The following is a 22,231-nucleotide window of genomic DNA, read 5'->3' as shown; positions in this document are numbered from 1 at the left end:
CCTCCTTCCACGTCTCTGTCCCTCCCCGGCCTCTGCTTGTTCCCGGCCCTGCGCCGCCTTTGCCCCCCGGCCCTGTCGCTCCCCAGCCCGGCACTGCCCCCAGCAGCAGTGTGTCCTCCCCCCGGCAAGGACGGGCCCGTGCTCTGCCTCCTTCTCGTGCTTACCCACCCTTCAGGGCCTGAATTTGCCGCTGACTCGCTCTCCATCCCATCTGCACCTAGGGCTCAGGTATCGCCCCCTCAAGCCCCTCTCGAGTGGGATGACCCCACGGGGGTCTGTCGGCATCATCCAGGCGGGGCAGGTGGGTTCCCGTTGCCCCTGAGCTATTGTGTCTGCTTCTGCTTGGCCCCGCCCGGGGCTTTGGGCCGTCGTTTGTCACCTCTTGTTGCTTCTGAAGGAGGGTCTGAAGAGCCTTTTGTGCCCCACCGCGTGAGGGAGAGATGGGTGTCTCCTCATTGTCGTCGTTGGACACAGGGGTGGTGGGGAGTAGCTTTCCAAAATGTCCGATTGCCTGAGGACGGCCTGTTTCTTGTCACCAGGATGAAGGCTGCAGAAGGGCAGCTCTGTTCTGATCCCTTTCTTTGTCCCTCCAGGCACCCTGGCTCACGTGGCAGTGAGGTGTCAAGGGCTGTCAAGAGTTGCTGTGGTGTCACTGCCCTTCAGGAGGTGGATGGGTTTGGGAGCTGGAGGGGATGTGTTCTCTAGTCCAGTTGCTGCGAGGCAGGTGCTGCTGGTGAGGTGTCACAGGGGGACTGCGGTGAGCCAGGCCTCCCTCCTGCTGATGAGGGACTGGAGTAAGGCATGGAGTGCTGCCAGGTTTCTCAAATAAAACTTGGCTACAAAAAGCTAGTGAGCTATTGTCCTCCTCTGTTCTTCCAGCAAGTCTTGTCGTTTTACTTACATTATTTACTGATCTGCTTATTTGGAGAGAAAGGCCTTCATTCCTCTCCGTAGAAGAGTGCTGCTTGATTTCTTGCTAAAACTTTGTTATTTCAGTTAGGTATACTTGCTAGTGTGTGTGATCTCTAACAACCTGAAGCAGAAGTTGTCAAAATAAAGCACAACTTCTGTTTTTTCTGTGCTTGCTTAACCTTGGGTTATTCACAAGTGTGGAAGACTATTAATTTTTCATGTCTCCTGGTTGCCAGGTCAACTTACAATTGTGTTTTAATTCAGAATATTCAGGGCTGTCACAGACAGACAGATACAGTATTGGAAAGACAAAAGGTTTTTGCCTCTTTCAGTCTTCTTTTGAATTTGAAAAGCTCCCTAGAACCTTTTAGGATGATCCTCTAGGTGCTTGATATGATAATTATCTTTCAGTGTGCTATTCCTGTTTGTCTTAATATCTGTAGTGTGTCAGTTTTGGAACTAGATTTGCTCATTTGCCACCTGAAACAGATGCTGCTGCACTAAATAAAAACTGGTGCTGGTTTTGATTTTTGAAATGGGGAAGTGAAGGCTGGTCTTTAGTAAAACCTCCTGATGCACCTGGAAAGCATGTGCAGCTTCTAATACTGGTTGAAAAGTGTTAATGTAAGAGCTGAGTGTGAATGACGAGAGAGATTGTTAGGCCTGGCTTGGATGTGTTAGTGACCCAGGAGAAAAAGCTTGTTTTTTGGGGAGTGAGAGCAGTTTACTTTCTGCGTTATGGCTTTTAGAGAAGCTCTGGCTTTTGAAAAACAACAGCTGGAGTGTGGGTCTCATTTTCCTAGGTGAAGAGTCTGCCACTTGCGAAAGGAGCAGGGTTGGAAGGCTTAACTCCCAGACCGCTGCCTCCCACTCCCTCCAGCCGGCTCCGCGGGTGCTCCTGCCCTCTTTCCCAAGCTCTTAGCATTTAGTGCATGACACAGCTGTCATAATCAACTGTAAATTCTGCCTCAGCTTAGTGTTGGGCTTCAGCCTTTTTTTTTCTATGTTGATTTTGATTTAGAAATAAAAAATGAGCGATGAACCTGCTGCAAAATGCTGTCTTTTAGAAAAGACTTTAGCAGGGTTGCATAAGGTGCCTGATTTCTGTAGGAGCACAGGATGCTTTGCGGTTCCTTTTTCAGCAGTGCCATGGCTTAGCTTCATCTGAAGGGTTCAGGCTGAAGTGCTCCTGTCTTTTCCTCTGTCTGAAGCTCCTCTAGCCTGGAAGGATGTATTTAAGATTTACACTAGAGGGTGTAGTAGTTTAGCTAGCAACCAGGCAACCATCTTCTTGAAAGCAGGTCCTCATCCAACCTAAGTTGCTCTCTGGCAGTGAAACTGCTTGTCTTGTTTTAAAGTAGCCTTGTAACAGTGCACTGGGGCGTATTGGACCTGTTTAATCACATCACTTGATAAATAGCTTTAAAAGCATAATTTTTTTTTTTTTTTGCCAAAGCAGGTGGTATCTACACCAAGAGCTACAGTGCAGACCTGTGTTTTCTGGGATAGTGCCTAGAAAAAAGGATAACATCTGAAGAATCAGCCTGCTAAACATACTGATTCAAGGCTGAAGTTGACTTTGATGATTTTGGATCACTGTAGTAACCCCAGAACTCTTAGTAGATCTTCTGTAGCCTTGGAAGTAGCTTTTGAATACAGAGAAGTGGATCTGGCCTTGCCAGGCTGTGGTGGGAGAAGGCCAGGGACATGTGTGAGATGGAACAGAGAGGAGGTGAAAAGAGATTATAGTGGGGCCTCGCACTGTTCTTCTTTTCTTTGCCCCCCTCACTGTTCCAGATTTCTTGAGGAGTGTGATGTTCAGATGTTCATAATAGATGATCCTTATTTTTCATACAATGCTCTATGGTCCCAACCCCTGGGAGACGGTGGTGGAGAGGCCTCCATGCCTGTTAGGGAATCAGCAGCAGCAGGAAGACTGAGTTTTCCCCCGTGTGCTGCTTTTTGCCTGTGGCAGGGATTCCTTCCTCATCCCCTCTGAAAGCAGCTCAGTAAATACAAACTTGTTGGGTGAGGAGGGAACCGGTGTGATGTGTCTGGTCCGTAGGGCACGTTTGAACGGAGCTCTGAAACATGTGATACTTCATGTGGGAAATCTATTCCAATGTCTCTGCTGCAAGTATCTGCCTGCATGGTAAAAGAGTGTGGCTACCTTGAGACTTGTGGAAATTCAAGACTGGCTGAAAGCTGAGGAAGGTGCTGGGTGGTAGCATGCACCGATGTATTTGCACGGCAGTGTTGGTGGGCTGAGAAATAGGACGTGAGCCTGTGCAGGACTGGGAATTTGGAGATTGCAAATTCGAATCCTGTCTTGACTGAAGTGCTTTTTCTATCTACAAAATGACTAAAACCCACCTGCTTCAGAGCAGGATGAAAAGATTATTGAATGCATGTGAAGTGCTTTGAAAGCATGCTGTGTAAGTAGGAGGGAAAACTGCCTTCAGTCCTAAAAGCATCTCTTCAAGAGCTGCAGAGGAGAAAAATAGGTCTCTCTTTAAAGTCTAGGTCCTGAGTACGCTGAAAGACATAAAAGAAGTGTAATACATATCTTTATAAATATCTTAAGGAAATCAGCTCTTTGGTTTACTGGGTTTGATAGGAACTGGCAGGAGATGCTTAAGAGTTGGATGTTTTTTGAACCCAGAGCAGAATGCTGCGTCCGGGTCTGGAGGTCTGGGTTCCTCTTTGTCTGCTCTAATTCTTATATTAGCGTGAGATGGGCAGAGCAAGGCTTTCAGCACCCTGCCTTGAAATACTTTATTCTAGAGCGGCGCGTACTGACAATTGCTCTGCTGTTTTCTGGTGTGGTCCAGAGTTTGTGGAGCAGTGTTCTTGCTGCTCTTGGTCTTGGTGTGGATTTTCTATTTGAACGGGCAAGGCTTTGCAGATTAGATCTAGATTGTATCTCCGAAAGGTGACGGGATGAGTTCATGTGGGACCGTCCAGCGATGAGTTTTTCACCTCTGTGTGATTTACACTACCCAACTCACAAGTAAGCTGCTGTAACTCCGTTTGGCGCTCGTTTACTCAGGTCAGGTGCAGAGAAATCCTTGGGCTTATCTCCCCTGCGTTAATTCTGTTGATCCTGTCACTGATGCAGGAAGACACTTCACCTCTCCCTTCTTCAAAGTCCAGCTGGAAAGCAACCACATGGGATGGCTGCGACTTGTATATAAAACACCGTGTAAAATGATACTCGGTAAAAGTAAAGCGGCTCTTTAAATGTTAAAACCCAACTTTAATCATCCTCAGCCCATGTGTCACCATAGGATCGAGGCTGTTATCTTCTTCACCTGTCAGCATTTTGCTGAGGGGCTGCGCATTAAACCCAGCGGTGTTTGGTGGCAGCAGCCTCGCTGCGCTCTGGGATTGCCTTTGTATTATTTAAACAGTGCTGGTTCACCCCATGTGTAGAAAGGATGAAAAAAAAAAAAAAAGTCTTTAACAGATGCGTTTTCCTTCCTGTAGTTGATGTTGTGCAAGATCAGCATCTTGTAAGACCGACCTTTTATTACTGTATTTGCTGCAGGGAAATTGAATGAGCAGAAATGGAAATTTAGGAACTGCCATCGGGATTTCTTCAATGAGAGAGGAAATCAGGTGGTTCAGTGTCAGTCTCTAGTCCATGAACTGCATGTCAGGGGTGTTGATAAGGCTGCTCTTTTTTTTTTTTTTTCCCCCACGTTTGTATTTAGGACAGTAATTACCAAAATGTCACCGGTGGATGTTTCTTTTTTAACTGAGTTTTGAAATGAAGAATAGAAAGCCCACCTGACTGTGAGGTCAGGATGTGTCTCTTCATGTAAATCAGTGTCATGGCTTTCCAGTGGTTAGGGATTTCTTGTCATTTGACTAAATTGTCAGTTAGGGCAGTTTTCCTGTGGGTGGGCAGGTGCAGCCGCTTTATGTGTTGGGATTTCAGCGTGGGCTGGCAGGCTACTTCTGATTCTTGCTCTTTCTGCAAGTGGGTGTGTGGCTGCGGGGAGACTTGGCCCTGAGCTTGCACATGGCTCTTCCTCGCTCCGGTTACAAACTGTGAAAAGCAGGAGGTGGGAACAAATCTCTGTCAAGCCAGAAGGATTCTGAAGGCCAAAGGTGAAGTGACCTGTGTGGGTATCGGAGGCCCTACCCTTGTGCTGGTGTTTGCGAGCTCCCTGGGCTCCCCTCCGTCCTCCACAGGAGCCCTTTGTCTGCTCTTACAGGTGTTTTCTTTTCAGTGTGAAATACCTTACCTGACATTTAAACACTTCCTCTGATATTTTTTTTTTTTTTTTCCCCCTCTTGTCGGACACTGCAGCGCTGTATTAGCACTGGAGAAGTGGGAAGCACAATTCACTAGTCTGGGGTTTCCCAAACTACTTTCCTGGGGGTTCCCTGTGCTGGGCGAGGCGGGTCGGAGGCGCCGGGGCGGCGTGTTGGCTCACGTAATACCGGAGAGGCTGCGGGCAGGCACCGACAAGCAGGGCCAGGCTGTTCCTCCTTCCCTGCTGGGACTGAGCGTGGGCTGCGGGGCTGGAGGAGTCGGGTAGCGTTGGGCTCCGGCTGGGGAACTGCCTGCTGTGGGGGCCCCTGTGGGATGAGGGGATTGCTGTTTGGGAAACCACTGTGCTTGCCAACTTGTGTTGCTCAAATTGAGTAAAAGCAACATGTACAGTTGGAGAGTGGAGGAAGTAAGATGTCAAAAAATCCCCCAAGATGAGAGTAATAGTTTTAAGCAAGAAAAAAAACCCAAAACGGTCAAAAAGCCCCTGTAGACACTTGAGTCAAACCCAATCCAACTTGGGAGTAAATGAGGGTGAAGGCGGGACTTTGGGTTGGTAAGTCCTGCCCTAATTATCTCTGCAGCCCAGAAAGTGCTGTGTCAGCACATGGTCAGCGGTCTTGTGCCATAAGCCTTTGCCGGAGTGTCTTAGCAGTACCAAGCAGATATTAAAAGCCTCAAGTACAGCATGAACAAATATCTGCAATATTTATTAACCGCGGGGAGCTCAGGTAATTCTTTGAAGTTTTTGCCTTACTGCGGAGTGAACTTGTGTTTTTGTGTGGGTTGCAGTACGTGAAGAAGCAGCAGTGAGAGAAGTGCCTTCTCCAGAGAGGCTTTCACGTGTTAGCCATTCATTTAACATGAGGCTTTGGTCCTCAGGGTTGTATCTGCCTCTGAAATATATGGACTATGCAAAAAAAAAAAAAAAAAAAAAAAAAAAAAAAGCTCTGCTTTGGAGGGTTTAGTTGCACAAGGATTTTCATTTCCCTGTGAGGTCTAGCCTTTTTATTAAAGAGAGGATCTGTGCTGAGGATCGGGGAGTGCGTTGGGTTCACTGATTAAAAGACTCTGCGGAGCTGCAGGTGTCTGAGTCGTAAAGTATTAATTCCTGCTTTCGAGCTAACTAAAGCTGGACATGTCTTAAAGCCAGTTTAAGTCTTGGTTTTAGCCCTTCGTAAGTCACAGCCGAAGTTTTTTTAAATGTAATATAGCTTGAAAGGTGCTTTTCTTTAGTTTAAAACTTTGTTTTTCAAAGTGTCCAGTTGTAACTGTTGAAATACTGTTGTGTTTTTTATTCTGAAATGGGAATTCTTCACCTGAAATAGTTAAAGAAATAAGACAGGTGTTGAGAAGATAACTTATCTTGAGCAAGCCAGAGAAAGGCTGGAAAATTAAGGGACTGGTGGGTGAGAAGTAGTGCTATTGCTTGTGATCACGCTGGTCAAAGTAAGTTTTCAAGGGGGAGTTGAATAAAGAGAAGACGCCAGAATACTTGAAGTTTTGGGGTGTTTTTTTCTTCTGCTTCTTTGAAAAGATTTGCTCTACTAATTAAGTTTGGGAGTATATCCTTAGTTTTACCTATTTATACAGGAGAGGTGGAAATGTTTTCTGGTCTGTCTTTTTCTCAGAACAGAAAATGTAAGTCTCCGTTAACGTTTTTTTTTTTTCCAAACAGAATTTCAACTTTTCTTATATATTAAAGCTAAAATGAGAGAGGGGAATGGAAAGATCTCCAAAGAATCCAAACATTGAATATCCAGATTAATGTATCATCGATTTTAAAATGGTGAGACGCCTTCTAGCCTGAGTGATGACAGGCTGTGGGGTCGGGGTAGCAGCCTGGGGAGCAGTCATGATATTTTTGGGTGCCAACCTTTGCTTTCTGCCCCTGTCCCTGGCAAATACACCAGTTAGGCTTCTTTCGTTCTTTTCAAGGTTATGGGAAAAATGTACCAATGGTGTGATTTCCTCTTAGGAAAACATTACATTTATCACAGATCTTGACATGCCTCTGATGCCCTTTGCCTACTGCTGCTGTTTTAGCACCGGAGCGGGTGGGACAGTGAATCGTTGTGGTGAGAGAGGAATGTAAATGATGGCTTTTGCATGGGCCAGACTGTCTTACCCTGGCTTTTGCATCCTTGGATTTAACTAGGATTTAATATTTAGTAGACTCGAGGACCTTTTAGATGCCTCTTCTGCTGCGGCAGAGACAAAACCGTGTTTCCTTGACTAAAGTTAGGAGGTGTGTACTGCTTTCCTGGATGTTGCTGCTTTGAGGGATGTGCCCTAATGTCCTCCTGTCAGAGTGAGTTTCCTACCCGTGTGAGTTGTTCCCTGATAACGCTGCCTGCTCGGGAGCGACACGACCCAAGCTGGACCAGAGCTGCTTCCTTGCTGGACTGAACGCGCGCGGGCAGGTCCGTGTCTCCTCTCTGACCACGGCGTGTCAGAAGTCTTGGGCGGCTGAGCTGAGAAAACGGTTTATGGTTTGTGTGAGGATGGTGTCCGGCTGCTCTTGTCCCTCGGTGTGATCCACCTGTCCCTATGCTGGTTGTCACACCCTCAACCAATTCAGTCCACCAGGACCGTCCTTTGCTGGTACTGAGCGCTTACCTTGGCTCACAACATCTGGTGAAACTGTACCCCGGGTTTGTCACGGCATCTTTAAAAATACTGCGGTGTGACAGGTGACTGAAATTTTTTTCAGCCTTCCTAATATAAGACTTTCTTTTCTCATATCTGCTTCCTTTTTTCCAGTAAGGAAATGACCACGTTGGTTCGTGATGTACTTTGATGCTGTGGCATCAAATACCTCTCATGGAGTAACAGCTGCAAGGAGTGGGGTGCATGAGGAGAGGCCAGCTTGGACTAGACTGGCTGTAATACCTCTCAGACCTTGCTGCCCTGATGTCCTTAGACTAGCACAAGGTTATCTATGCTTTTAATACTTAAAATAGTAAATTTAATTATTAAAATTAAAAGCGAAAGAAGGAGCAAAAAAAAATCATTAGGGCCAGGGTTATATTTGGATTTGAATAAACATTTCTCTTAGCTCCTCTTACCTGCTCTCCTAACCCATTTACTTTGGATAATTATTTGAAATGTACTATTTTAAATCTCAGTGTTAATTATTTCCAAGTGGTTGGATATTTATATTGTTAAATTAATTATTGGAAATTTGCTGTGGGTACTCGCAAATGGGGTCTGCCATTTCTTTCGCGCTGTTCAATTCTGAAGAGCAGCAAAACTCAGCTTGCTGGTAAAGCCTTTTTGAAACATTTTGTTCTTGAGAATCCACTGTCTCTTCTATGAAGCAGTAAATGAAAAGCTTAAAATAATTTTCCAATGGTGATATTTTTTCTGTAATCGCGAGGTTGTCTGTTTGCTAAGTACTGACACTGTAAACACAGGCGAGCTGTTAAGCTAATAAAGCTGTTCTGATGACGTTGAAATAAAAAAGCCTTTTTTTTTTTTTTTTCTTCCAAAGAGGTCCCCCAACAGGTTTTACCTTCCCCATCTCTCGATGAATGCACCTTTGTTGCCAGCTCCAGGTGACCCAGGAAAATGGGTGACTTCAGCAGCGGTAGGTCTTGAAAATATTCAGTGCTGGTCCTTCTGCAGCTTGGCCAGCAAACCCTTCCGTTATGAGATCCTAATTGCCATAAATTTGAAAGTTTCTAATTTTTGCCTCCCTTTTGTTTAGCAGCAGCTGCTGCTTAGCGACTCTGTTATATCTGGAAGGAAGGTAGTTGTCATCCGTGTCCCACATGTGTGCAAGAGCTTGACTCCTCTTCCAAACCCTGCAGATGTACAGCGGCCGGTATCTGTCACGTGTTTGGGCTTTTCTGTATTGAAAGCATCTGAAGTATGTGTTCTGGTAGGGTACTTTAAAAAAAAAAAAAGACATCTTTTTCTCCAGAATGATTCACTGTAAAGTAAGTTTTAACTTTAAACAAGTGAGCTTATACTCCCATTATTCATTTAATGTCAGCCTTTGTTTACTGCCTTTGCCTGTTGCACAAACTAGAAGGACCAGTGTACAGCAAGGAGTCATTAGCTTATAGAAGCTCTGTAATAAAACAGCTCCACCTGTTTCTCAGAACCAACATGACTGAAACCAGGAAAAAAAAAAATCGTCAACCTGGGTTTTTTGGAAGAGCCTTGTTTTACACTTCTGTCTACTCGGCTGAAACGGCTCGTTTAAGTGCAGTTCATATTCTAAAGTAGTTCTAGGTTAAGTGAATTGTTCACTGAGATCCTATGTGAATTTTTAATAACTTGTTTTTGTATAGTGTTGATGTTAACTTCACCTTTCTGTGTCTCAGGAGGACGCTGAGGTACATTAATTTATTAAAATAGTTTATATTTTTAAAAAGCGTCCTGATAGCGGTTTAGTTCATAATCCTATAAGGAGTTGTCAGCTCAAGTCTCATTATCTCGTGATTCTCAAAGGACAGCGTAGACTCTCAGTGTTACATCCATCCAAAAAGAGTTCTTTCACTATGTGGTGCTTCTCATTTTGCTTCAGCAGAAATATTGTGGACATCTCGTATCTCAGAACAGCAAAACCAGTGTAGTTCATCTTGTAGTAATCTTTCTTTACGGCACGGGTGTTCATATTAGTGTTTGGAAAGCAGAGGAATAAATGCGAAAGCTGAAGACTGCTCCTTTTGACTCTTGTATCCAGGTTGTAAGAAGGGGTGTGAGGGTGTAGCTGGGTGCCTGCCTGCGTGGCAGTGGGCTCAGTCACCCCCAGATCCTTTCCTCTCCGAGTATAATTAGACGTCAGAAAAGGCAGCCTGATTTCAGATAGCGTATTTAATTTCTCTGACTTTGGGCACTTGTGTGTATACGGCTCACCATATATATATGTGTGTGTGTGTGTATATATATATATATATTTATATATAAAACACCCTTCTGCTTGTGTTTCCATTATATTATCTGCAAATGCATCGTGGCCAAAGGTGACAGTCCTGATTGTATCGTGGAGCCCACTTAGACAAGTGTCTTTCATGGAAAGGTAGCCTTTGATCAGCGGCGCTTGGGTAATCCATCAGGCCTCCTGCACACCTACAAAAGAGCTCTTTCATGACGATAACTCAAAGCTTGCTGGTGTTCTCAGGGTTTATAATGTATTTTTACATCTGGTCATTCCATTGAAAGAAAACGTGCAAATTGGTTTTATACTGTAGATGAACATCAGAGAATCAGGCACCAGCTTAGGTTGTCTTCTACTTTCTCTGTATCCTGATGTATTTAAAATAGTTTTCTTTTTTGCATGGACAAGATGTCTTTTGTGTAGTTTGGGGTTGGGTTTTTTTTGTGTATTAGTCGATTTTTTTTATTTTTTTTTTTAAATTTTGGCAAGTCTTTGGATCCAGACTCTGTGTTCTTGCCTCTGTTTGTTTATGGGCCACCTGATACTTTTCTCTGCACAAATTACCAGGCTTTCAGCTGTTCCCTTAACAATGCTTGTGCTAAATTTTAGGTCTCCATTTTGAGTTAGAGGGTAATAACTGACTCCTCCAGAATTCACTGCACTGGTCTTCTCTACCGATATAGAGTTGATATTTCACAAAGTGGTGAGAAATGAGGTGGTGAGTACGGAGGACGCTCTGTTCTTTATCAGCTGTTAGGCTAATATTTATATTTAATTGTTTTGATAATCTGTTTACATATACTAGCCTTGATGGCAATGCTGTTTGCATCTAGGTTTGTTCCTGTTTTTTTCCTTGTTACCTGCATTTCTTTGGGGTTTCTTTTTCTGCCTGGGCTCTGGGTATCTGTCTGGTGTCTGTCATCAGCTGAGATGTTCTGGTTTGCCACCTTCTCCCTCCCTCTTTCCCCCAGGGTGAGAGCTGTGCTGGGTGTTTTAAGGGGGCAGAGCAGATGCTCTTTGTGTCTTGGTTGTAAAGCACCTTGCAATAGGTCGAGGGGGGCTAGTTAGAGAAATATATCACCTTGTTCCTTTTTTTCCCCCCATTTCTGGTCCTGAGCACAGCTCAGGCTGTCCTTTGGAAGATGGTGACATCATGCTGCGATTGCCCAGAGTCCCTGCTCAATCAGGAGCTAATTGGTTTGGAAAGAAACTTTGCAAACCCAAGGGGGTGAAAAGTGTTTTATGAAATCGCTGCCTTTATTTTAACCCAGTCTCTATTATTCTGCTTCCTTGGAGGCTAGTTCTGCCAACTGCTAGACAGATTTGTTTCTTATTACCAAAGGGAGCTGTGCATTCATGGATCCTCTCAAAAAAAAAAAACAGAGAAAAAAGTCAGTCTTGTGAGAATGGTAGAAACGGCTCCTGTAAACGTTGTTAGTTTCTGGCTTGCAATAAATTCTCTCATCCCTCTTAGACCTGAGAGGTTTGTTTTTGTTTTTTTTTTTCCCCCCTATCTTTTATCTCGCTGCGTATTGTTTTGATCTTCTACATATACATGTTGGAAAGCCAGTTTTACTACTAGCAAAGAACAGAAAGTTCCTCTGGAATAGCAGCATCCAGAGACACTGAGAAAACAAGGATTGAAAACTGTTCAAAGTCAAAAAAGCAGCTGTTAACTTACACGTAGCTCCTGTTGGCTTGCTAAATGCAGTCATCTTTATTGCTGGGTTCTTCCATTACTGGTTTAATTTTTCAAGGTGAAGTTATTTTCCTGCCTGTTCTTTGGCACTTTGTCACTGCGCACACGTGTGAATGAGATCCTTTTCCCTTTTCACCATGAATTGGAAAGTAGGTGCAAGAATTTGAGCTACCATGGCAAAAAGCAGAGCATGTTTATGCTTGTGACAGTTGCTCCGATGTCCTTTTTAAGATGCATGTTACGAGATGAGGTTTAAGACTCTCCAGTTGTAAGTTGTCCCTGGGACAGGTTACTTTGGCATTTCCATCCAGATTCCATAGGGAACCATCACTCTCCAAAAGCTCTCCTGCAGCGTGCTCAGAGCGTATCCTCTTAGAAATACCTGGTAAGGGAGGCCACCGAAGGGGCTTGTCTGAAAAGACAAATGTCAGGAAAAATGTTCAGGATGATTCACGTTCATTTCTTGGTGGTGGTTCTGTGTTGTTTGAGTTGTGTTGCCTTTGTACTTGTAGTTTTTTTTCTTACTAGCAGCACTCGGTTTGTCAGTCCAAATAAGACTGGTTTTCCTGCAGCTGCCGCGAGAAATACTGAGCTTTGAGGAGTATCGGTTGCTTTCAGTGGGCTTTAGGCATTGGCCTCGATAAGTGAGAACCTAATCCGCAGTTTTTGTACTGGAATCCTCTGTCCTCCCTTGGTCACTTCCATTGAATTAAGCAGATAATTCTGCGCAAACTCGGCTCCTCTTGATCCTAATACACTCATAGCTCTTTGGTGCCCTGAAGAATGTTTAATTTATAGAGCTTTTCCGTGAGTAATAAAAGGATTTTGTTAATAAATGTTTAGTCCTCAAGATCCAGGAGCAGTGGGTAAAATCTAGTCTAGCCACACACCTGGTGCTGGCCAGAGAACATCACTGGTGGCTTTTGCTATCAAATGCTTATTATGTGGTGACAAGAGCATGGCTTTTGGTAGTGTCTTTCAGTATTGGGTTTTGATGAGAGCAGACTTTAAAAAGACCTTATTTTAAATTCTACTCCAAAGAAAATTTTACCTAAATCACCGGCGGTAAATTATATTATCTTTCTCTTTTACAGAGCGAGGCTATGATCCCTACAATCCAGAGCTTCCGAGGCCCTCGCTGGAGGCAGAGGATGGCACTTTGGCTGACATTACAGATGTGACACCTGGTATTCTGGAGCTGGAGCTGGTCAACAAGGCCATTGAGGCAGTCAAAAACGAAGTTGAGAGAGAACAGAAAAAGTATGAGGAACTGCTAGAAACAACAAAGGAGTTCAGTGCTTCAGAGGCCTCCTCTCTCATTTCAAATACACCCGTGTCAGCTGCTGGGTCACAAAATGATTCATTTACCTCCTTAGAGTATAATCCAGGTAGCTACAACTTTAATAATAACTCAGACTACAACCCTACCCCTCTTGCTGCTGCTAGCCGGTCAAGTAAATACACTTTGGATACTTCCCGATCTAAAGGAAGCCCACTGGAATATGTTCCCAAGGCTGTAGTACAGAATAAAAAATACAGTAGCACTGTCACTAACAATAAATATGTGATTGATGACTCTAAGCCTTCTACAGACTTGGAATACGACCCACTTTCAAATTACTCAGCCAGGCTTTTGAGCAAAGCCACAACAAAGGAGCCGAAGGGGTCTAAAAGGGGTAGGGTGTCTAGTTATGAGGAATCTTACTCTCCTTCACGGAAGAAGCTCTGCGAAGTACCTGATGACTATGAAGTGTATGCCAGGTTCTCTTCCTCTGAAGATGAGGCTGATGTGGATTATAAGCCAACTTCCGTTAGTTCACAGTCAAAAGCTGGTTCTGAAAGCGAGTCAAATGACGGGTTTTCTAACAAAGAGCAGAGCACCAAACTGGATGACTTTGCTTCCCAGGATAGGAAAGAAGCGGCAGCGCCATATGGCATGGAAGACCTTCAAAGTTCACAGAAGAATCTTGCCAAAAACTTATCAGACAAGAGTGCAAAAGCAGCAAAATTGTGCTCTGGTAAGAATGACCAGGAAAGTGAAAATAAAAACAAAGACTCAAAAGACAAAGCAAAAAGGAAGAAATCAGATGTTAGTAAAACACCCGGCCTCAGTGAGGCTGGTAAGAAGGAGAAAAGTAAAAATACAGAAAAAGACAAAGTGCTCAAGAAAGAAGAAAAATTAAAAACCAAGAACGAAGAGAAAAACTGCAGAGATAAAAGCGTCAAAGTGAAAACTGATGGGAATTTAAAGAAACCTGAAAAACAAAAGTCAGAAAATGTGGATGGGCTTAAGAAAGAAAAATCCAAGTCTGCCAGCAGTAGTTCAGGGAAAAGCAAGAGTGAGGGTCTCGTCAAGGGCTCTAGCACAGAGAAGCTGGGGAGCAGCAAGAAAGACTCCAAGCTGAAAACAGCTGATGTGAAAAATGGTAAGGAAACCTCTGGTCGTAAAAACAAAGAGAAAGGGACTAAGACTCCACCACTGGAGCGAAAGAAAGACAAGATCAGTTCTACAGAAAAAGGAGATCCGAAGAAGGGTCAGAAGCAGCAGAGTTTGAGTCATGTTGACCTGTTTGGCGATGAGAGTGGAGATGACGATGACAAAGGCCGGCCTTTGCCATCCACGTTACTTGACGTGAGCTCGGACTCAGATGGTGATGACTGTGGTTCAGACTCTGAGAGTGAAAATGAAGGGACAAAGAAAGTGAAGCGCTCTAAACTGTCAAAGTCATCGTCGTCTTCCTCAACATCTGATGACATTGATTATTCCATCCTTGAGAAGGACTTGGACTTTGAGTCTGATCCAATGGAAGAGTGTCTCAGGATTTTTAACGAATCTACTGATGTGAAAACCGAAGACAAGGGAAGGCTGGGGAAACAGGTAATGCTGGTTTGGGTTGGTTGGTTCTTTCACCTTTTAACTGTGAAAGGATTCTGGTTTAGTGGTGTTGCTTATTTCAAGTAGCTGAAGAGGGCTATGGAGGGCGAGTCCATATGTTGGAAGGATCTCATCCTTGTCACGAGTGAGTGCTTTGAAGAGTTTGCACCTGAATTTACTTGCTGGATTGAAAACTGTTGGGAAATGTAAAGATTCAGTGACCTTTTGTGTGGAAGGCCTTTAGCTTTCAGGATTCTCACTTACCTCTTGTCTCCATCTGGCCCAAGAACTGTGGTGGCCTGGATGGCTGGAGAAAAGGCTTCAGAGAGTATGCTGTGGGTGTTTCAAAGGTAATCCAAGTTTACTAATCTGGGCGATGCCTTCTTGTTGCAGCATAGTTTGAGGAATGTAGTAGCAGGTAGAACCAGGATAATGTGGTGGTGCAAGTAAGTCGATGTAGTTGGCACTGGACGCTTTGGAAACTCCCCAAGTGACTGTTAACTTTTTAAAATGCATACTACAGATATCTTATGAGGATCTCTGGATGCCTTGTAGGTGGTGCAAATAAGAAATGGAGGGTAAAATTTCTTCAAAAGGTACAAGGAGTTTCAGAATAAGGAGGTAAAAAGACAGCGTTTACATCAAAAGACTTCGGTCAGTGACTGTGAGTTGGTCCCCAGAGGATGCAAGACCCTCGTTTTTGAAGATTGAAACAGAACAGAGCAAGTGTAACAGGCTAGAAAGCAGCTGCTGGCAGTGATCCTCTAACAGCATTTGAGGCAGGGAAATAGGAACAGACAAAACTCATCCTTCATCTGCTGACATCCGGGCTCAACTGGGCAGCAAGAGCAAACCCTCGATGCCGGGAGCGCTGCCTGTGCACGGGCAGGATCGTTTGACTTGCTGTCAAACCCAGCACACCCAGGTTTGCTGGTTGGGATGATTCTACATGTGTACAGAGCAGGTGTTCAGGGAATTGAACCGGAACGAGCTTTAAAAGCGAAAAAGGTGAGACAAATTTGGCAGTGTTGAGAAAACACCCCAAACTTGTCTCGAGCATTATCCATCTGGCACATCCGACCGCAGTGCAGAGGTTCAGTGTTGCTGAGTCAGCTGTGTTACCTGGGAGGCTTTAATGAGACGAGGTGCCCTCTGAGCTGGGGGAGAGGGGCTCCCAAGGGATGTGTGTCTATCCAAGGGGTTACTGAGCGGCTTCAGCTGCAGCTATCCTGCATCCAAAGGATAATGGAGGTACTGGGACGCCATCAGGGCTTCCAGTGTGTTGTTCTAGTTTAGAGCCCTTCAAGCACAGCAAGAGTCCCTCTGGGATTATCGATCCAAAGGAGGGGCAGGGGGAGTGCAGCAGGAACCGTGCAACTGCCTGGTGGGAAGGCAGTTTCTCCTGGTATGACTGATTGTTGACTTTTTATTCTAAAACCAGCGTCCAAAATTAGTGCCGGTTTTCAGGCTTTTATTAGTTGGGTGGGTGAGGTGGCCGTGAACAAAATTCTTCCGTTCATGACCATCCGTATGTGGAGGACAAAGTGAGCTGGGATCTGCAGCGTGGGGACCAGAGCTCATCTTTTGAAAAGAGTAGCTGGTCTATTAAAGCTTTTTGCTGAACTCTCTGTTGCAATCATGTCCCCAATCTGTTCAGAGAGAAGTCTGTGTTGCTGATCAGTAAAGACCTTTTTTATGCTCCTATGAAATGCCTTGGTAGAAGAAAGTATAGCGGCAGTTCGGTGTAATGATTTTCTTCTGAACTATTAAGCTTTACTTGATATCGCTTGTTTAAAATCCAGCTGTTCTTTCTTCAGTGTTTAGTATAATTCCCAGTGAGGAAGGAGCACTTGTATTTTTGGCTTTGTTTCTCCAAATTGCTAAATTTACGTGAAAATAGTTTAAGGGCACACAGTACTAATCCATTTAGAGCTTTCTATATATACAGGGTGATTCAAAATGGACCTGAATTCAGAAAGTGCTGAACCAGGGGCTGCCACTCACACTGCAAACAGTTAATTCTGGCACGGAATGGCAATGTTCAGCTGTCAGCAGCCACATGTGTTTCTCTCGCGTGTGCTTTACCTTATATCCCCGCACTGAAATTTAATTTCCCTCTGTTTTGGAAAGGAAGGAACAAGCATTGCAGCGCAGGGCTCCTTCTTTGAGAGATGGGTGCTTGTAAGTAGGTATCTGCTTCCTCACTGCATTTCTGGCTGGCGGGATGGGTCACGGGGAATTTTTTTGCTTACAGAATAATTTTTTAGATGCAGTCTGTGTTGTTTGGTCTCAGTAACGTGCTAGTCCAGAGGGAAGGTACGTGCGGGCAGTGCGGTACTTTTCCACCAGGAAGGATCACTTTGTGAGAGAGTTTATTGGGGATGTAACTGAATTAACAGACGTACCGAGTTCCTAGAGAGAGAAGTGATTCAGTGTGAAGTGCTCATCCAGAATGCCCTTGTGGTGATGAACACAAGCTCAGCCTAAGTGGAGCCTGAGCTCATCCTCAAATCCAGCCTTCAGTTCTGTCACTGAATTTCTAAGAGATTGTCAGGCTCGTCTCTGCTCAGAGCTTTGCCAGGGGTTGTGCTGGGAAAGTGAAGGCAAGGTTGACTGAAGAGCGGTTAGAGTTCTGAAAAATAAACTTGTGTGGTGTGTTTTGTATAATTGAACAGCCAAGTCAAATTCAAAGGAGATTTTAGAGTGGTTCTCCCTCACCCCCGGGAGCAAGTCTGAGATGTTAGCTCAGAAGCAGCTTTAGCTGGAGAGGTTCTGTTACTTCCTCCTGGGTTTCTGGCCATGCAAGTGTGTGACCAGGGAATTTGTCACCTCAGTTTTCTACGGATACGGCTGTATCCAGTTACTGGATAAAACTGTAGAGAACACTTCCCTAAATGTGGAGTGGGGGCACTGCGGTTTGGTGTCGAGCAGCTTTACAGGACCTGCTCTGGCAGCACGTTATACAACGGCAGGAACGAGTCAGCTCCCAAGTTCTTCCCCCCCAAAAAAACCCCTGAAACCCCCTGGGTTTTAAGAATACCCTGAGAGGTGAGGTGTGTGAGTGACTGCTTGGGTGGCAACTGTAATGCTGCTGTTTGTTGGCTTCGTTGGTGGCTTTTAGGATCAAAATAAAGTTTGTTGTGGTAGTTCGTGGCTGACCACATTGTTGTTCTCACCTGCCACCTGCAAGGACTTTCTGTTAACCTAAAAGGAGACTTTTCAGATCTCATTGGGAAGGGATCTTCAAGTCTGTTCAATTTTGGAAGCTTGTTATTTTGTTTTCCAGATGTCCAAAGAGGAAGGAAATGAAGAAAAGGCAGAAGATAACTTAACTACCTTGTTTCCTGGCCAAAAGAGGAGGATATCTCATCTTGTCAAACAAGGAAATGTAAGTGCAGCTTTTAAAAGCAACAGTTTAAATTTTATTTTTTTTTCTGAAGTGAGGATTTTCTGTCCTGTTACAACACTGGAAAGAGGTGCAGTCCCAGGTTCAGGCAGCAGCATATGAGTTCTTTGTGCTGGAATCCTTCTGTGTCAGATTTCTTTCCTCCCCTTCCTGATTTCTGAAAAATGTGGTTAGGCATTTGTTACAAGTGGCAGCAAAACTCCAGTAAAACCGAAGGTAAGCTGTGGAAGAGTAAATGGATTCTGCACCTTGTAACTCACTGGGATAGATGGAGAATTTCATTTTCTACTGTATAGCTTCATTTGAGCACTTAGTTAAAAATTAGTTGGACACAAGGTCAGTCTGTGTCTGACAGTGCTTTGCCTTGAGGACCTTTAGCTGTAGGAATTCTCTCAGATGTTTAAACCCCATTACCTTATCTGTTCTGAATCAGCCAAACTATCAACAGTATCTTGTTTCACAATTGCTTTCACAGTTTTGAAAATACTTTCAATACAGAGGAGAAGAATTAAAAACGACAGGACATCCTGATTTTTTAAATTTTTTTTCTCACTGGGATTTTAATTCATGTGTTCTCTGAGGGTTTAATGTTTTTCCCTCCAGGTGCTGAGCACAGATTAGTCAGTTTTATGTTCCAGCAGGGTAAGAGTAGAGCCTTATGCACTGATTTGAGCTGGGTAGTCCAAATAAATTGTTCTTCCTTTCCTCTCTGCCTAGAAAAAGCTTCTTTGCTTTTAATAATTTGAAGCCCCGAGGTCGGTACCATGTGTTTTATTTAACTACATATCTTCAGCCAGTTCATGTGTTTTGATAAGGGCCCTTTCTTCCAAAGTGAAGAGATAAGAGACTGAAGCAAATGGGTTGGAAATTCATTAACTCAAATATTTATTGTAAATAGGTGCCTTTTAGTCATGTACAAATCTTTAAATACATTTTTCTTAATGTGACAGCTGATCCCAAAATGCTCTCCGAAGTTGTGAGCCCCAGCACGACCATTGCATGGGCAAACAGAGCCGATCTGGTGTGCTCAGCAGCAGCTGCTGTGGGTGCACACCGGGACGTGCGTTCCCTGGGGGACCTCAGCTCCGCGCTGCTGCCAGCTCTGGTCAGGAGGTGCCCTAAGACCTGAACTGCTGCTTTTGTGCACGGAGTTGAGACCTGTGTCCCTCCAAGTCGAATATTCACTCAGTCTTGCTTGTGATTTATAGCTTGAGGAGAGAGCTGAGTTGTAGTTTAGTTGCCGGGGGAGATGGTGGGCCAAAGGAATTGAAGGTGAGGCAGAAAATGAGTGTCCTGTCCTGCTCGGAAGTCTGTAATTATGATGTCTGACTGCACTCAGTTTGGTATCCAGAAGCTGGTGTCAGCATCAGAGACAAGGAATGCAGGAGGTGCCAGCTTGCCCCCAATTTGCGGTCTCAGAAACGCCGTGCGACACGTGGGCTGTGCGAGCGCACCCTTCTCTGAAGAAATTTCAGGAGAGAAGGCCTGTTTCTCAGATTTCGAAGGTTATTAAGTAGTGTGGGGAAGTTTGTACTACTGCTGCTTTTCTTGTACTTCTGCTAGAAAACTTCTCTCTTTGCTGACATAATTTCTGGCACCTTTCCTGCAACCTAAATTTGGACATCAAAGAAAATGCATGTGTAACTTGTTTGTGCTAGTAACAGCTGAAGCAGTGAAATGCCTCCAGAAGTAGGCAGGGGCAGAGCCTGTTTAAAATTCAGAGCCTGGTTTATGTAATTCTCTAGTCCCATAAATATGTATATGTGAGACTTTTAAGTAGCTACAGGAACTACAGACCTGAAACAAGGCTGCTGAGAGGTAGGGAGCTGCTGTAATGCAAGGATAGATGGGATCTGGTTCTTCAGCGTGGGAAGGACAGAGGGAGGGAGCTGTAAAACTCAGCATAGTGTAGCAAAGGGGAATGGAGAATCGTTGGTCACTTTTTCATTGCAATATAAACCAAAGAAGTAGGCAGCACGGAGCTAGATTCATTTTCTAGTGCAAGACTGTAGAGCTGAGACAGAGTCCAGAAGTGGGTTAAGACACAGTGATGGGGAACATCATGCCATTAAATAAGCAGTTCAAATACCACCTACCAATTTAGGAACATGCCAGAAGGCTGGGAGGCCTTGCCAGAGGGTGAATCATTAATGTCATGGGTTTTGGTGGGTCACTCTAAATTTTTTTTTTTTTTTTTTCTGGAAGACGGCTGGGATCTCTCAAACACCTTTGTTTGCTGACAGAGAGGTGTTGAGGGAAAGAGACCTTTCTTGGGTGAATGGAAGCCAGAGGGTGGGGATTGAGCAGGTGAATGTGCTGGCTCTCAAACCTTTTTGTCTGTGCAGGCAGAGGTCCCGAACAAGCCCGTAATCCGGCCGTACCGTCCCCCCACCGCTCAGGAGGTCTGTTACCAGAGGATCCAGCTGGCTCAGCAGCAGGCAGCACAGCTGGCTGTGGCCGTTCAAAAGGCCTCTCTCTCTTTGCCAGGAGAAAAGAGGAGGATTGCTCATGTGCCAAATGTAGCCCTTACTGCAGCAGCCAAACAAAGTAAGCCAGCAACGTTATTTGTGTTCACTTTCCTGTCCTCCCACCTGATAAAAGATACTGCCTTCTGTTTAGATTGCTCTTGAGCGGATGTGAAACTACCAGGAGATGTGTAGCATTGGCCAGGACTTGAAGCTTTGCTGATAGTGACCACTGGCAGGTCTTGTCCTTGAAAAATTCCATCCTGTTCTGAAAAACAACAGACTAGACATACAGCCTCCTTCCCCCATCTGTCTCACCCAGTCTCCCTCACTTCAGTGTTCTTTTTCTGTTTCTTCCTGGGAGCATGTTTACTCCACGTTTGCTCTTCCATTTAAGCCTTCAGAGGCGGCAGGAACAGGAGGGAAGTACTAATTAATGCTCGTTGCTATCCCTTTGTAGTAGAGCTGACGTGATGGGCAGTTAGTGCACTGTAGCTGACAGGGTTACCTCTTTAAACTCTGCTGACTCAGTTACCCCAAAACAAACAGAAATGAGGCACGTTTCCTAGCAGAAGGTTCCTTCATCCTTGCCTGGAAGGTGGTAAAATTACCCAATTTGTATCCCTTTGGAGGCTTCCATTCGAAAAAAATCACATCTTGCAGCAATGGGCCTTTTATAGTAAGTTCATTTTGGCAACTTGAAGCTCGGCTGTAGGATTTCTACCTAAATATGTTTTCTGTTTCTCGTAGACCTCACGAGTAGCAAGACGACTGTTGCTGGCAGGAGTGTCACACCTTCCAATGACCTTGAAGCACCCACCCTGTCTCTGAAGGCTTGCACCTTAGCTGGAATGGCTTCGAAGACCACCAGCACCATTGTGCCGAAAAGGATAGCACATGTTCCCTCCTTACAGGTAAGAGAAATTTGGAATCTGAATCTTTCTGATCATTGCAAGTTGAGGGCGGTATGTTTAACCGTGCTGCTCCAAACTTCGCACCCTCTGAAGAGTGGCGTTTTGATTAGGTTGATTAAATGGGTTTGTTTCTCCCTGTGGTTTTCCTTGATAGCATTGTATAAAAAAATTAAACGCTTGAGGTGTAGGAGCTTAAACAGATAGAAATACTTAAGGGCTTCTCTGATCTCTTTGAATATTGAGTCTTCTGTCGTGCTGTCTGGCTAGGTGTGTCGCTGTTTGTGTCAGGGACTTGGAGCCTCTCGTGTTCAGAAGGCATGGCTGGATTAATGGCCTGCCCAGGCCTTGTGGGCTGTACTGACACAGGTGGTTATGAATAATGTCCCACAGTGACCTATATAGTTAAAATGTGATCATTCAGACCTCATGCTGCTGTTAATATTTGAGGAAAAAGCCTCTTTTTTTTTTTTCGCCCCTCCCCTGGGATACCTGCCTAGCCTTTGGGTACTTTTGCTGTGAGTTCCTTAGCAAAGAAGTCTCTCCCGATGAGCACTGGGAACACGCTACTCACTAAGACAATTCAAAATAAAGTTCCTCATGTGGCAGCGTGTGGATGGCATAAGAAGCTGATGGCAAGGAAGGTGGTTAGTGTTAGGATTTGATTAAAGATAACTTTAGTGATGATATCTTGTGTCAAGATATGTCGTGGCATGCTCTGATTATTTCTGTAAGAGTGAGAAGTCATCTTCCTTCCCCACCCAAAAAGCCACCATAGTAACATATAACTTGAGGC

The 22,231-nt window shown here is 44.6% G+C and overlaps 1 protein-coding gene across 3 annotated transcripts in view; it reads left to right on the top strand.

Annotated features, from left to right (window-relative positions):
- The window catches only part of REXO1 (RNA exonuclease 1 homolog), a 42,205-nt gene that overhangs the window by 4,436 nt on the left and 15,538 nt on the right, over positions 1-22,231 (top strand). Inside the window, exons 1-5 of one of the 3 annotated variants that reach the window (XM_026865201.1) lie at positions 5,829-5,922; positions 12,873-14,656; positions 17,940-18,041; positions 20,405-20,606; positions 21,275-21,438. In XM_026865201.1, the coding sequence (XP_026721002.1) occupies positions 5,880-5,922; positions 12,873-14,656; positions 17,940-18,041; positions 20,405-20,606; positions 21,275-21,438 (2,295 nt within the window). In that variant the 5' untranslated portion in view covers positions 5,829-5,879. Of the gene's footprint in view, positions 1-5,828; positions 5,923-8,704; positions 8,781-12,872; positions 14,657-17,939; positions 18,042-20,404; positions 20,607-21,274; positions 21,439-22,231 lie in introns of those variants that run through there. The other 2 variants (XM_026865202.1, XM_026865200.1) reach the window with 2 other exon arrangements.

The sequence above is a fragment of the Athene cunicularia genome (genome assembly GCF_003259725.1).
Source record: "Athene cunicularia isolate RWA chromosome 28 unlocalized genomic scaffold, athCun1 chr28_part2, whole genome shotgun sequence".
NCBI lineage: Eukaryota > Metazoa > Chordata > Aves > Strigiformes > Strigidae > Athene > Athene cunicularia.
This window is presented reverse-complemented; position numbering and strand designations above follow the sequence as displayed.